Source organism: Nilaparvata lugens, chromosome 13 (assembly GCF_014356525.2).
Source record: "Nilaparvata lugens isolate BPH chromosome 13, ASM1435652v1, whole genome shotgun sequence".
In the NCBI taxonomy this organism is placed as follows: domain Eukaryota; kingdom Metazoa; phylum Arthropoda; class Insecta; order Hemiptera; family Delphacidae; genus Nilaparvata; species Nilaparvata lugens.
The window spans coordinates 29,626,657-29,643,842 of NC_052516.1; the positions used below are offsets into that span (position 1 = coordinate 29,626,657).

At 34.6% G+C, this 17,186-nt stretch overlaps 1 protein-coding gene across 1 annotated transcript in view; it reads right to left on the reverse strand.

Moving 5' to 3' along the window:
* The window catches only part of LOC111056087 (pickpocket protein 28-like), a 42,082-nt gene extending 37,083 nt beyond the window's left edge, over positions 1-4,999 (reverse strand). Inside the window, exon 1 of the mRNA XM_039440273.1 lies at positions 4,759-4,999. Within this exon, the coding sequence (XP_039296207.1) occupies positions 4,759-4,772 (14 nt within the window). The 5' untranslated portion in view covers positions 4,773-4,999. The remainder of the gene's footprint in view (positions 1-4,758) is intronic.
* Between the last annotated feature and the right edge of the window lie 12,187 nt (positions 5,000-17,186).

A 17,186-nucleotide genomic window follows, 5' to 3' on the forward strand; every position in this document is an offset into this window, starting at 1 on the left:
ATTGAGCGGAATAAAAAAGAAGTAGATGAGCTTAAATCAATACAGAATGAGGTGAGAAAACAAAACGAAGCTATTCAGAGGAACGCCAAACGGATGGAAAAATTGAAAAATGAATTAACTAAATTGTCTAAGAGCATGTATGACTTAATGCAGCAATCTGTATCTAGGAATGTAACAGCATCAAATGTTATGGCGTCAACAGCAGAGGAGGTAAAACATCACCCCAAGCTAATAGGCATTTGGTCGGATAGTCATGGTAAAGGTTTAAGAGAGCTACTAAAACCACGTTTACCGAAAACCGTGACTTGTCTCTCTCATGTTTATACAGGAGCACCTTTTGAATGTATTGCTGATGGAATGTTATCCAGCTCTGATCGAAAGAGGTTCAAGTCTGAGGATTATTTGATAATAGTAGGAGGTACAAACTCGGCTCATGAATGCTTCACTCAAAGGGATCTAGAGATTTATATAGCTAAACTGGTTGAGGTGGTCGAGGCATATGCAAACACAAATATTTTGATTACGACCATACCTTATAGGTATGACTTGTCAGAAAAATCTAGAGAAAACGTGTCAATTAAAAAAATAAACAGAGTAATCCATTGTCTCCCAATGTATTTCCGAAATCAGTCAATAAGTGTCATAGGTCTATGGACGGTGCATAGAAGGCTACACACACAACACGGACTCCATTTGAATCAAAACGGAAAGAAGTTTTTAGTTGAAGAGCTAATTAAACACTTGACTAGAGAAGAAGCAGAGACTGAGTCATATAGAGCAGGAGATTCAAGCACCGTATTAACGAGAGATACAATAACCCCTTCAATAAGCAAGAATGCTGGAGAAAGAATGCCAGTGATCGAGTTGTTAGAGTCTTCAAGAAGTAGAAATTTTTTAGAGGTCAGCGGGGCAGCAACATCAATAATTTAATATATTTATGTGGTCAGAATACAGGAGAGAGAGAAGTGAAAGTTCAGTTCAAACTGCTTCATTATAATGTAAGAAGCCTGAGAAATAAAACAAATGAGTTAGCTGTTGAGCTGGAGAACTTGGAGGAGAATAGAGAGACATCGGGATTGATTGACTTTTTATGTTTCACAGAGACTTGGCTGAAAGAGAAAAATAGTGTGAAAATTCACAATTTCCACCTAATCTCATTTTTTAATAGACAAGAGAAAGAGGGGGGAGGAGTAGCAATCTATGCCAGAGAGGAATTTCAGCTACAATACTGGAGTTAAAACAGGCTTGTGAGGTTGATTTTGAGGTGGCAATGATTCAACACATGAAATATGCTGTCATATGTATTTACAGACCCCCAGATAATAACTTCATGATTTTCATCGACAAGCTAGAAGAGCTCCTATTCAGCCTGGCAAATAAGTTTGAAGCTTATATTGTTGTAGGAGATTTTAATGTAGATTTTCTGGGAAATTCAAGTAAGAAGAAAAAGCTAGAGAGATTATTTTCAGTTTATGGTCTGACAAGCATCATAAAAGGTTGTACAAGAGTGACCGGATCTTCCTCTTCCCAGATTGATTTATGCTTCATCTCACCTATGATAATGAATGATTATGTCAAGCTTGTTGAATTGGGCCTCTCTGATCATTATGCTCAACTGATGAACTTCTCAATTCCAGTCGTAAGTCACACCTCACAGGACCTCTACGCAACCAGAATATTTTCTAGCAATGCTAAACAACAATTTAAAGATCGTATGAAGAGAGTCGATTGGTTAAGCATTCTCAATACAAATTATGATTCAGCAGATGAGGGATTCGATAACTTTTTCAGGATGTATTTTGAAGTTTATAATGAGTCATTTCCAGTGGTTTACTTGAGATGTGTTAAGGGTAGGAAGAAATTGAAATGGTCTTCGCCTCTGATTCGATACCTTTGTAATATAAAAAGAGATTTGCAACTTTTTGTGAAAAGCCGTCCTTCAGAAACATCGTATAGGAACAGTTTAAACTGCTTGACAAAACTTATTAAGTATCAAATAACTTACTCGAAAACAAGCATGCAGGGAATTTACTGGCAGTCTCGAATAATAAATCAAAAATTGTTTGGAAGTTGATAAAAAATGTGACTTCAAAAAACGAGATCAAGAGTTATCCAATTTCAGTAAATGGCGTCCTAGTTGATTCAGCACTTGACAAAACTAATATCTTCAACGATTACTTCATAAACACATGTTCTGGAAAAAACTTCAAGGGCTCTACATCTTCAATAACTTTGCTCGAAAATACTGACAGAGTAACCTCAACATTAGAGAATTTTCCTACTTTTTCTGAAGATGAAGTTTCTGCTACTGTCGAAGAAATAAAAAATAAAATGACGAGTGGCGTTGACGGTATACCCTGTGCTTTAATGAAGGAATGCTTCGAGCCGATAAAGAGTGTAATGACTCACCTTGTGAATACGTCGTTCAGATCAGGAATCTTCCCTAAACATTTGAAATTAGGCAGAGTTATTCCCCTTCATAAACAGGGTGCAAAAAATGAAATAGCCAATTTTAGGCCAGTATCAGTGCAGAGCCCCTTCTCCAAGATATTTGAGAAATTGGCACAAAAAACAATATCCAGTTACCTGGAGAATAATATGATTTTGTCTGAATGTCAATTTGGTTTTCGTTTGGGAAAATCGACAATCCTTGCAGTAAATGACTTCATTAACCAAGTATATGACTCACTTGACAAAGGGAAAAAAGCTCTAGGACTCTTTGTAGACATGAAAAAGGCATTCGACAGCCTTAATCATGAAACTCTGATGAAGAAGATTCATTTTTATGGTATCAGAGGGTTGGCTTTTGAATGGCTGAAGTCTTTTCTTAGTCAAAGGTCCCAATTAGTTGAGATTGAAGAGAGAAATGGGGGAATCATCAACTACAAATATCGGTCAGAAATCCGCCAATTGGAAAAAGGAGTGCCGCAGGGAACTATACTTGGCCCGATATTGTTCTCACTGTATATTAATGACTTGCCCGGAAAATTACCCTCAACCGTAAACAGTGTATTATTTGCTGACGATGCTAATTTCCTACTGACAGGTGATACATTTGAAGAATTGAAAATTGAAGGAGAAAAAGTAATCAAGTGCATGAAGGAGTGGTGTGAGGCTAATGAGTTGACAGTCAACGTAAAGAAAACATCGTATATGAGCTTCAATATTGGCTATTTAGACACACCCAATAACTTTGATTTTGCCGTGGATGCAACAAGTATAATGCCAGTGGAAGAATGTGGATTCTTGGGAATCAATGTTGATGTAAGACTGAAGTGGAACAGTCACATTGATCAGGTGGTAAAAAGGCTCAATGCAGCGGGGTTTGCAATATCAAGATTGATAAGGGAGGTGGACCAGAGAATAGTTCGAATAGCGTACTATGGATATTTCCAGCCAGCTCTAACGTATGGCCTGATATTCTGGGGTGCGGCACCCGCTTCATTGATGGCCTTCAGAGTGCAAAAACGGCTACTGAGAATGATGTTTAGGAAGCCACCAAGAACCCCATGCAGAGAGTTATTCAGGGAAGCTAAGATCCTGCCGTTGCCATGTCTGTATATCTTGGAGGCTGCATTGTATGGATTTTCCCGCAAGGACGAGTGGACTACAGGCGCTACCGTACATGGCTACAACACACGGGCAAGGAATATGCTGAGACTCCAACCTCATCGAACAAGATTTTTTGAAGCTAAGCCAGAGCATGTCAGTCGAAGGATCTTAAACGCACTACCAGTGGAAATTCTCGATACTTCAAATAGTTAAGATGATGCCATCTTTATTTTTTGGACTTCAAATATTCACGGAGGTTTTGATGACCCGACAGATTGTATGATTTTATTGTAACTGACAAATGCGAAACATTTAATGTAAAATGTACATGCATGAATAAATATTATTATTATTATATTCCATGTATCCGTACGGAGCAGGACTGACGGCACGCATGCGCACGGTCAGGACCATGCGTTTTATACTGCGTACGAAAACCATCGGTCGAGCTCGTGCGCATCCGTTCCATCGGTCGACTGACGTGCTATTGAAACCAATAGAAGCTTTCAGAGCTGTACTGATCAGTAACCCGATCGCAACATAACAAATGTGCTGACACCTCTGCCCAACAATCAGCTGATATTGAATTGAATAGCATAATGGATGAATTCAATTAATAGTGTCATATTTGAATTCAGAGTTTTTCTAAACTTCAATCATTTCTAAATTTTTTATTGGAAAAATCATATATTATTATATTATAATCGTCCGATCCGTCCGATGCATGCCGTCCGTCCGATTACGATCTGGGTGCGACTGCCTTAAAGCAGCATCTACTCACATATTCAACACTTTGAGCTGAAAAGTATGAACTGTCAGATTTTTATATACTGTACAAATCTATTTCATTTTTGCATGATTTATTTGTATTTTCAAATGCGAATAACTTTCAATCGGTTTGAGATATCGATGTGCGGTTTCCGCCATTCACTTTCTCTCGAATGTACCGAAATCATGTATAATATGATCACCTTCCTATTTGGAGAAAGTGAAGTTGGATTTAAGATGGCGGTCTTAAATTTTTGAGCTAGCCCAAAGCTTTTGAGCTATAGAAAAGTAGTTTTTTTATACAATTAAGATTTCTTATGAGACATATATTATCAAATTATCCTTCTAACAGGAATAAAAATCTGTTTCAGAACTTTTCACAAAACACTTAATATTTAAATCTGAATAAATATTGTGATTCGATCAATCAATACTCACTCATTTTCCGACATCTTGACCAATCCACTGGATTATTATGCGATAACTTGCAATGGAATAGATGTGTGCTGAATGTGTGGTGCGTCTCCAAAGATCCAGTTGACTCTGCTCTTCTTCGAAAGGGTTGTGCCGATTCAACATTCAACTTTCACTGATAATAGTTATCAGATAAACTTTAACAACCCGCTCAGTAAGCATGCGCGAATGAAGAGAATCAACAGTAAAAGGACGAGTGGAAGAGGAGAGATATAGAGAGAAAGTGAAGGAAAAGTAGGAGGAGCAGAAGAATGATGGAAGTAAATAATTTTATATTGAATCTGTAATAATATAGACTAGTAGAGGAAGGATTGGCTCATACACGTACGGGATAGGAAATTCACAAAGACGCGTCATAACGTCTGAAATACTATTGAGGTCCAGTTATGATGGCAGTGTTTGATTAGCATGGTATTGCTATCCTTGTCTATCATCCAACAAAGCGGATAGTGCTATCTCTTTCTCGCTTTTCTCTGTTGCCAGATCGTATTTTAACAATGTAGAATTGATAATTAATTAATAAAATATTCCATCTCAATTATGAAAATTGACTATGAAATTATGAAAATATAATTTCTTGCTTGAAAAAATATAATTGATTATTTTAAACTAGAATGAACAGTTATTATTACTTCAATAAACCTGTATCAGGTACCGTCTATATAAGGCATTGACAAGACCGAGGATCGGCAACGTTGTTCTCCTATCTTCCTCCTCTGCCATTAAAACGTGGACCTCACTATAGACTAATTAACTTGAAATTTTTCAGGTAAGCTCTTCATTTCCCCAGCGTTCTTTTCAGCTCACCCCACCATGAAGCCTGTTTTTGTATTTCATTAGAAATTTATTTTTGACTGTGATATTTCGTATTCTGATTTCTTTTATGTATATTGTGTTGAATTGAATAAAATTATTGATTGATTGATTTACCGAGGATAGACATATTTAAAATTTTCCAAGATTTCAGTGGGTGTGCCATTGCGGAGCACGGGTTACCTGCTTGTAGTAAATGGATATCTGAGAGAAGTTCTCATTATCGTATTTATAGTCAGGCCCACATTATAATGGCATTACTATTCCAAGGTAAAAATTTGGAAGAGAATCTAAAATATCATTAGCTATCTACTATATATATATATTTCTTTGAAAACTTCTAGTCCAGTCATGGAAGGTTTATAGAGGGAAAATTTTGAAATACTATTTTTGACCCCGCAGTTCTGTTCAGAGTTGTAAAAAGAGGTAATCATATCAAAAGTCCACAGGTGAAGCATTCCATAGATACTCGTCCAGGTACAAAAAGTAACTTGAGAGAGAGAGAGAGGATGCACACCGGAGTAGCATGTATGAACGAGGTGTACGGAGATCAGATATTCGAATGTACAACCTGTTGCTATCCCACTTAGAAAGAATTATCAGGAAGGAAATTCAGAATTCAATTGAGAATTGGGAGCTGTCCGTTGGTCCATATTCAGTGGATGAGTTCAATGAATATTGTTGGAGGTTTAAGAGGATAGCACACATTTCCTTGTAGTATAAATTTGACAAATCCATATAACCCTTTTCTAGGAGTTCAGTGGATGAAATAAAATAGATACAAAACATAAATAAAATGAATAAATAAAGCGCATTAAGATAAAGTCGGCGCATAAAGGACAGTCAGTTTGATAACTCCCAAAAAGCTTTATTGAATGATCTAGAGATCATTTAGAGATCTATTTATGAACAATTCTTATTACTTCAATAAACCTGTATCAGGTACCGTCTATATAAGGCATTGACAAGACCGAGGATCGGCAACATTGATCTCCTATCTTCCTCCTCTGCCATTAAAACGTGGACCTCACTATAGACTAATTAACTTGAAATTTTTCATGTAAACTCTTCATTTCCCCAGCGTTCTTTTCAGCTCACCCCACCATGAAGCCTGTTTTTGTATTTCATTAGAAATTTATTTTTGACTGTGATATTTCGTATTCTGATTTCTTTTATGTATATTGTGTTGAATTGAATAAAATTATTGATTGATTGATTTACCGAGGATAGACATATTTAAAATTTTCCAAGATTTCAGTGGGTGTGCCATTGCGGAGCACGGGTTACCTGCTTGTAGTAAATGGATATCTGAGAGAAGTTCTCATTATCGTATTTATAGTCAGGCCCACATTATAATGGCATTACTATTCCAAGGTAAAAATTTGGAAGAGAATCTAAAATATCATTAGCTATCTACTATATATATTTTTTTTGAAAACTTCTAGTCCAGTCATGGAAGGTTTATAGAGGGAAAATTTTGAAATACTATTTTTGACCCCGCAGTTCTGTTCAGAGTTGTAAAAAGAGGTAATCATATCAAATGTCCACAGGTGAAGCATTCCATAGATACTCGTCCAGGTACAAAAAGTAACTTGAGAGAGAGAGAGAGAGAGGATGCACACCGGAGTAGCATGTATGAACGAGGTGTACGGAGATCAGATATTCGAATGTACAACCTGTTGCTATCCCACTTAGAAAGAATTATCAGGAAGGAAATTCAGAATTCAATTGAGAATTGGGAGCTGTCCGTTGGTCCATATTCAGTGGATGAGTTCAATGAATATTGTTGGAGGTTTAAGAGGATAGCACACATTTCCTTGTAGTATAAATTTGACAAATCCATATAACCCTTTTCTAGGAGTTCAGTGGATGAAATAAAATAGATACAAAACATAAATAAAATGAATAAATAAAGCGCATTAAGATAAAGTCGGCGCATAAAGGACAGTCAGTTTGATAACTCCCAAAAAGCTTTATTGAATGATCTAGAGATCATTTAGAGATCTATTTATGAACAATTCTTGATAACGTTACAAGTCAAGCGTTGGGACCCATTCAAAGTCGTTGAACTAGCTACTATAAAATCGTTGTTTGATTTCTGTTATTGGATTCTAGGTAAGTTCTACTAAGCTGGAAGTTCTCTTAATAATCGGCTATGAATGTGGCCCTCAAATAAGCTGGAATGCTGGAGATGCACTTCTTTTCCTTTTATGATCTCTGTCACTGTAGGCCTACACTGAAACTGAAAAACTGGACCAAAGTTTGAGAAGCATGGAGAATCTATGAAAAAATACAAGTTTCATAGAGTTTTACGTCACCGTCTCCGTACACTTTACCAATAGAGCACCATAAAAACAAACCATTGAAAATAACTAAATCAATGTCCACCATAAGGAATCTATTGTAGTTTCAATCAAGTTTTTCGACACCGTTGCCGTACACTAAACAGCAAAACTAGGGCAATACTAGGTTGGGCACCTATTGTGGTGACATCGACTGCAATTTGGCCACAACCACGTGACGTGTCAGTTCGCGGTTATTGGATTCCAAACAAACATGGCCAGCAATGTTATGTCAGGTTAGGTTAGGCTAGGCTGGGACAATGACCAACATTAAATGCTGGAGCTTGCCTGTTGGAATTCGTTCATTAGCTGACAATCAATTATGTTTGTTTAATGACAAACTACAATCCAATTGATGGCCCATTTGTAGGCTACTTGTACCTTACACCAGTTGTGCTCGTTCGTTTGTTCTATTCTAGTTATATGTGATTCTAATATCACATTGCGGGTGTCGATGTGTCGTGTAAATTGGTTGCATTTCCAGTTGTAGATTGTTTGTTGATGAATTTGAATTTGATGAATCTTGAGAGCCTTTGCTTCCTGGGAGGTTTCTGCTCAGCTGGCTCAGACGATCCAGAGAATTGCCATTACAATCACCATTCTAGAGAATGTCTACCATTGTAGTTTTAAGGGAGTTCTCACATTGAAAAATGGAGATGTCTAGGTATCGCTTCCATGAGAACCTTAATTATATGGGAAGGGATTTGGTATTCCTGAATAATATGAAGGATAAGATCATCATAAGGTACACCTCCTCTCCCCAAGGTCCACACCCCCTTAGATCTAGAAGAAAAATCATCTTCCTCCCCCTCCACAATGTAAAATGTCTTCTATTGAGTTTCACTTCCAAATGTCAGCATATATATATATATATATATATATATATATATATATATATATATATATATATATATATATATATATATATATATATATATATATATATATAGCGAGTTTTTGCAATCTCAGTTATGTTGCTTCTCGCACCCCTATCGCCATTTTTCCTTATTTATCCAGTCTCCTTCAAAGAGACCTATACTCTCCATTTGAATGTGGACATTGGATACCCATTTCTTTCGCGGTCTTCCACGCCTATTTCTGTTCGCTGGTACCCAATTCCATACTTGCAAATGAAGTCTTCCTTCATTCATTCTGCGCAGGTGTCCATACCATTTTAATCGTTTCTCTCCAATGACATCCATTATTGTGTTTTTTGCGCTCATTCTCTCTCTTATTATATCATTCCTGATTCGATCCAGCAACGTCAATCCTAAACTCCTCCTCCAGTACATCATTTCGGTTGAAATGTCAGCATCCTTTATGAATTACATGAATGTTTTTCCCATCAACCAATGCTGACCAATTCAAGTGAATCCCTCTACAGATATTATATACTATGGGGACAGTTAAGTAAGAAAGACATTAGGGTGAGTGATAGTAGCATTAGTAACAGGTGGTTGGGTACCTGAGTATCTCAAAAGTTGGCTAAAACATAAACGCACGAGAACTTTAGTTGCATCAGATTGTTACCTTATTTCAATATCACCGACGATGATATTGTAATAATGTTTTTGTCATAGTCATTCGATTTCAGCTGTTTTACATCCATGAAATCAAGCCGGTAAACAGCTGATTGTAGAACAAATGAACATATGATTCTCATTACAGTATACTATACTGTAATAAAATCATATGTTTTCTTTCCAGTCGAGTATGTCTCCTAGTTCCGATTAGGAACGGCAAAACTGGTACGAAAACCGCCTTCTAGTGCTCCAGGTGGAAATTTTGTCAACTACAATCATGAAATTCCTTATTCGAAGCTTGTAAACTGGGTTATGTTTATATAATGCATGTAGTAATGTCAGTACAAGCAGGTAATATTTTCTGTTTCTCAATTATTCTTTTCTATATTACTATGACAAAAAATAGTGTAAGTTACTTGGACGTGAATGTCTTTCGCAGTGCTCGAATGAAATTCTAACGCCTCGACTAGAAACATCGTTCTTGCCTGCAAAAGGCCTCTTCCCATCCTTGTGACTTAAAATACTATAAACAGAACAAAATTTCTAGTGTGAATGTGTTTATATTACGGTAGATAGTAGGAAATAGACATACTAGATAAGAATCAGAGTGTAATAATTACAACTGTCGTAGTAGATTAACTGATAGAGCAAATATAGATTCAATCAATTAAATTAACTTTTAATATATTTGACTAGTAGAACAACTATATGTTGATTGTATATTTGATAAATTGAATATACATTATTTCATCAATTAAATTAACTTCCAAATAAATTTGACTTCAAGGTCCAAGTGATACAGTCGCAAAACGCTTACTCATATTATCATGTCTAATATTAGCCTATAATATGTTTCATGTTTTTCCTCTTTCAATATTAATTTCACATTTGAATTCTTCTTCTGACAACTATCTACGTTTTGAAGGTTAAGTGTAAGAGAGGGCCGACTGCGCCCTAACTTCGCCCTTCCAGGTATAAAATAAAGGCAGTCATTCTATTCTATTCTATTCTATGATTCCTTTCCTCACCCGAAACATCTGCTTTCCCATTATTGAACGAGCGTTGTCCGTCTGTTTGTATGCTCTACAAGAACTTGATAAAGAAGTATTGATCAATCACCTTCAAATTTTTAACACATATTCTTTGAACATCTTTACAGGTCAAATTCGTTGCACAACGAAATTGACACACTCATTCGTCCTTCTTCAGGATATAACAAATAAGATTGGAAGTGCATAAAATTTGTTTCGATTTAATTATCAAAAACCTGTACGATCATTTCTTGTTTTTCATTTTCCCACCCTTACATACTCGGTGAAGACACATATTGCTTACATATTTGGTGGAGGCTCAAGGGTTTTTAATCCAGCTTTTAAAATTTGGACTTTTCCGGTTACCTCATTGAAGATTAAATTTTTGTGGTTGCATTTTTCATTATTAAATATATGTTTTTATTTCAGTGAAATTATGGGTGAAATAGTTGAGTTTGAACCTTACGGGACTGTAAAAACAGTTTGTAGGATGAATTTCGAGGATTTATTGAATTGGAATATTGTGAACAAAAAATTGATTGCTAATAATGGATTTTAACGGATGGAGAATGATGATTATAATTGAACAGATTAATTTTGAGATTCACGATATTGGAAGATTTACGATTATATTGATTTTGAGATTTGAATTGCAAAAGCTATGACAATGAAGATTTTGTACGATTGCAAGATTTATTATCAATTCTTATTAGAAAGAATTAGATATTTATGATGAGATGAGAAATTATGATTATTAAGATATGATTGAATAGGATAAATTTATATTATTGGAGAGATATCGATATTTGAGATATGGAGAATTTATGATTATTGAAACCAGATTAATTGAAATTTATTATTTATTATTGAATAGAATTGGATTGGAACAGATTAACAATGGAAAAACTTAGACCGTTACTATTACCGAAATTTTTTGATGGAAAAGATGAAGAATTTGACATTGATGATTTTTTCAACTATTTTGAAAAGGTTGCCTTAGCGAACGGTTGGATGAAAAAGATAATTTATTATACTTGCGGTTTTGTTTGAAAGGAAGTGCTGAGAAATATTTATTATAATATTATTATTATTGGAGAGATATCGATATTTGAGATATGGAGAATTTATGATTATTGAAACCAGATTAATTGGAAATTTATTATTTATTATTGAATAGAATTGGATTGGAACAGATTAACAATGGAAAAACTTAGACCGTTACTATTACCGAAATTTTTTGATGGAAAAGATGAAGAATTTGACATTGATGATTTTTTCAACTATTTTGAAAAGGTTGCCTTAGCGAACGGTTGGGATGAAAAAGATAATTTATTATACTTGCGGTTTTGTTTGAAAGGAAGTGCTGAGAAATATTTTGACGTTATTGAGAATGATTTGACTCGACAGGACAAATTTGAATATATGCCAGTGAAAGAAAAATTGGTTAATTTCTATCGATCTCCTCTCAAATTGTGGAACTAGAAAGGAATTAGATACTTGTAGCATGGAATTTGACGAAGATGGCAGAGATTTTGTAGCACGAGTCTTATCCCTATGTAGAAAAGTAGATTCGAATATGCATGAATCTCGGATTATCAGGATAATTTTAAGAGGTTTGTCTTCAAATATATTTGAAAGATTATAATGTTATCAAATAGTACTATTGTAAAATTGTATAAAATATTGAGAAATATGAATTATCATGTCAGTATTTGAATGAGTGGAAATTTGGACAGGTGCAAGTAATTAATGATATTATGGAACCCGAATTTGAAGAACTATTGGAAATCGAAATGAGTTTGAAAATGAGAATTGTTTAGATAATGCTATTATTTCTGATGATTTTGATTCTTGTAATTATTATGTTTGAAATGAAGTGGATGTATATTGTCATGTTAGTAACTTCGAGATTGAAAATGGGTTGGATGAAGTTCTTATTTGTAATGATTGTGATTTGAATGAGGAAGATATAATTCTCATTACAGTATACTATACTGTAATAAAATCATATGTTTTCTTTCCAGTCGAGTATGTCTCCTAGTTCCGAATTAGGAACGGCAAAACTTGTACGAAAACCGCCTTCTATTGCTCCAGGTGGAAATTTTGTCAACTACAATCATGAAATTCCTTATTCGAAGCTTGTAAACTAGGCTATGTTTATAGAATGCATGTAGTAATGTCAGTACAAGCAGGTAATATTTTCTGTTTCTCAATTATTCTTTTCTATATTACTATGACAAAAAATAGTGTGAGTTACTTGGACGTGAATGTCTTTCGCAGTGCTCGAATGAAATTCTAGTCTCGGCTAACGCCTCGACTAGAAAGATCGTTCTCGCCTGCAAAAGGCCTCTTCACATCCTTGTGACTTAAAATACTATAAACAGAACAAAATTTCTAGTGTGACTGTGTTTATATTACGGTAGATAGTAGGAAATAGACATACTAGATAAGAATCAGAGTGTAATAATTACAACTGTCGTAGTAGATTAACTGATAGAGCAAATATAGATTCAATCAATTAAATTAACTTTTAATATATTTGACTAGTAGAACAACTATATGTTGATTGTATATTTGATAAATTGAATATACATTATTTCATCAATTAAATTAACTTCCAAATAAATTTGACTTCAAGGTCCAAGTGATACAGTCGCAAAACGCTTACTCATATTATCATGTCTAATATTAGCCTATAATATGTTTCATGTTTTTCCTCTTTCAATATTAATTTCACATTTGAATTCTTCTTCTGACAACTATCTACGTTTTGAAGGTTAAGTGTAAGAGAGGGCCGACTGCGCCCTAACTTCGCCCTTCCAGGTATAAAATGAAGGCAGTCATTCTATTCTATTCTATTCTATGATTCCTTTCCTCACCCGAAACATCTGCTTTCCCATTATTGAACGAGCGTTGTCCGTCTGTTTGTATGCTCTACAAGAACTTGATAAAGAAGTATTGATCAATCACCTTCAAATTTTTAACACATATTCTTTGAACATCTTTACAGGTCAAATTCGTTGCACAACGAAATTGACACACTCATTCGTCCTTCTTCAGGATATAACAAATAAGATTGGAAGTGCATAAAATTTGTTTCGATTTATCATTTAGTCAGCTAAAGAGTTCATTGCATGCAATTACAACATTATTCCTATTCATTCATTCATGGCATCAACTGAGGCTATTGGGAAGCTATAGATCTTCATCAATACTTACTATTAGGTAATAGTAGGTATTGTCTTCGTGCGCTGACTCATGATTTCAGCTGGTTAATATGCAACATAATTTACAACTTTCACTCCAACAATCTTTTTGTTGAAGTTTCTTTCAAACTTTTCAGTTTCAAACTTTTCTTAAGGGTTGAGATATCAATGTGCAGTTTCCGCCATTCATTTTTTCTTGGAACTCTGTACCGGAATCATGGGTCACATGAGCACCTTCTCATTAAAAAAATTAATATGGATTCATATGGACAAAGATATTGAAGCGATAGAGTAATTTTTGAAGAGTAGCCTACAGTAATTTTTTCATTTCAAATAGGATCCCCAATGAAACCTTCTGTCAAATTATTCTTGTGAAAAAATATTTAGATGTTCCCATAATTTTTACTAACTCTGTATAATTAGGAGTTGAGGGTTTCAAAGATTACAATACAACAATTCTTGAGTGAGTTCTCCAAACCTAGGGGGTCACTAGTTCTACAGCTAACCTACAAGTTTAGTGTTCTCCACCACTTCCCTATCATTCTTCCCCTCTTCACAACTCTTCCCTTTGATAGAGAGTTTCTGGGTAGGATATTTATAATATTCATTCAAAAGAATGGACATTGATATGTCCAAAGCTCCGCCAATTTATGTAGATACATTACAATATTATCTTGTATAGTTATTCCAAATTGATTTTTCTCATATCATTATACAGTTCAATAATTTTTTCCTTAGCTTATGTTATGTGAATACATCTAAATCTTTGCTGTATTGTAAGCTATTGTATAAGTGTATAAGCCAGTATTATATTGTAATCTACATAAATAAAGTATCCAATCAATCAATCCTATCATTTCGTTTGATCTTTCTCTCTTCTCCTTTTTTCTACCATCTGTCCTCTTTCTTGTTTACCCCTCTCACTCACAACGTTCACTTTTCACTTACCATTAATTGCTTATCAAACGAAATTTATTTAGCTGTAAGAATAAGCTCGTGTCATCTTTCCAAGGAATTTCACAGCAACGATCTCATTTCTCGATTCCATCCAATCATCGATATTATTGAAACATCGATCAAATGGTGAATCGATAATAATTTGTCGACACACTATAATAGAAATAATCGAATCTGAAATGACTGAAAATAATTCTGTTCAAGGAGAAGTATACCTACATTACACTATAGATGGATGACTCATTACAATATAGATGAATATATAAAGAGGGGATATAGCCTACATGATGTTTCAGAAGTAGTGTCGAACTTTTTAGGATATTGTTCCTGGATGATAGGAGACTACAAATAATGACGTATTTGAAGTGTCCAAAACTCAGCGGTAATCCTTATAGCTGCCACTTTGATTTTTCATTTGGAATTTTTTATCTCAAGAACGAAATGTTGTATTGATCTGAAATTTGGCATGAATATTTAGGCTATGAAGAATCAACTTCAAAAGATAAAATAAAAAATAAAATAAAAAATGTTCGATGCACATATTCAAAATGGCGGCCATTTTTTATTTCTGATTGCAAATTTCACGAAAACCGTTCACTATACAGAAAATTTACAAGAGGCAAAAAAGTTAGCAAACTTATTAAGATTGGTCAGAGAATAACAGAGAAATTGATTATTTTCTTACAGCATGCATGATCTTGAACAGAAAAGATCATCTGGAAAACATTGTAAATCAGCTGGATGGTCATATGGAGCCATACCGAGTTTCAAAGCTTCATCTTAAATAACATTGGAATTAAAAAAAAAATAATGTAATTTTGATTATTATTACATTTCATTTATTTGATAAAATTACATTATGTAATATTGATGTTTAAATTGTGAAAAGTGGTCATGCTTGCAATACGAAAAAAATAAATTTCTCTGTTATTCTTCGATCAATCTTAATAAATGATGTATCCTTGAAATCTTGATGCAATTTGCCAACTTCTTTGTCTTTTGTAAACTTTCTGTAAGGTGAACGGTTTTTGTGAAATATTTGCAATGAAATATTAAAAATGGCCGCCATTCTGAAAATTTACATTGAAAGTTTTTTATTTTTTTTTTAAAGTTAAGTCTTCATAGCTTTAATATTCATGCCAAATTTCAGATCATTTCGTTCTTGAGATAAAAAATTCCTAAGTGAAAAAACAAAATGGCAGCTATAAGAAAACTCAGGACCGCTGAGTTTTGGACACTTGAAATACGAATTTTGTAGTCTCCTATCATCCAGGAACAATACTCAAAATGTTCGACACTACTTCTGAAACACCCTGTTTTAGAGAAATATGTTCTTACGTTGAATATTCCTAAAATATTCATATATATTGTAATGATTCACGAGATTCACTTTAAATATATGAATCAATAAGATAGAAAAATACTTTTGATAGTCATGAAACTTATATTCGTGTAGCTTATATCATTCTAGCTTGAATTTGAATTTTTATTTCGGAATCATTGCTCCCTTCATGAGTATATCATTACCTATATCTTCCATTACCTATATCTTGATATCTCTGTCTTTTTTGTGTGTTATTGTGAAGGCAATGGAAGGAAATTTGGAGGGAGGGAGGGAGGTTGTTGGGGCGGAGGAGAGTGGAGATGGTGGATGATGTCAGGGAGGAGGGAAAATACTTCAAGCTGAAGAAAATAGAACAGGACAGAGAGGAATAGAGAAGGAGCAGAACACTGACGATGTTGATGATGATGATGATAAATCTATATATTTAAATTCTGAAACATATAAAACATTCTGCTAAGAAAGAGATAGATCATGGTGAGAGAAAATAATTATAATTTGAGACGAACAGTGTGATCATGAAGGGGTGAAGATGGCAAGGAAAATGACAAGGAAAAATCTGAGAGAAAAACGCTGGTAGTAGAAGAGAGTGAGAGAAAGTGATAGATATAAAGAATGTATGAGAGAAAGAGTGAGAATGATAGAGAAGGAGTGGGAGATAGAGAAGGTAATAGGAAGAGAAAGCTTGTGCTAGTAACTGTGGAGCGGTAGTCTAATAATTCAGTGTCACTCCAAATTATTGCCATGTCAATTGTCATGAAGACACGGATGGATGGAACAAGCAGAAGAGGGGGGAAAGCGGAAGGAGAGAAAACAAGAATGTGGGGGGGGGGAAGAAAGAGAGAGGACTACCATTTTCGGAATTGGGTCGAGTCCAGTATGCGAATGAGGTCACTGGTGACAGATGATCACCCATACATCTCCAATTATACATGACATCGTTTTATAAAAATAATGACGAATTTACAAATTTTTGACTCACAGAATTCCTCACTACTTGCTTGAACATTTTTTTCGATAGAACAACAGGAGCGAATAAAACATTTTAATTAAAATATTGTTATTCTATTAGGAAGGTGGAAAGGAAAATGAGTATGTCTATTAAAACTGAACATGGGATCGTTTTAAATAGAATAGTATAGGATGAAGTTCATTCCTTTAAGTATACTCAATATACA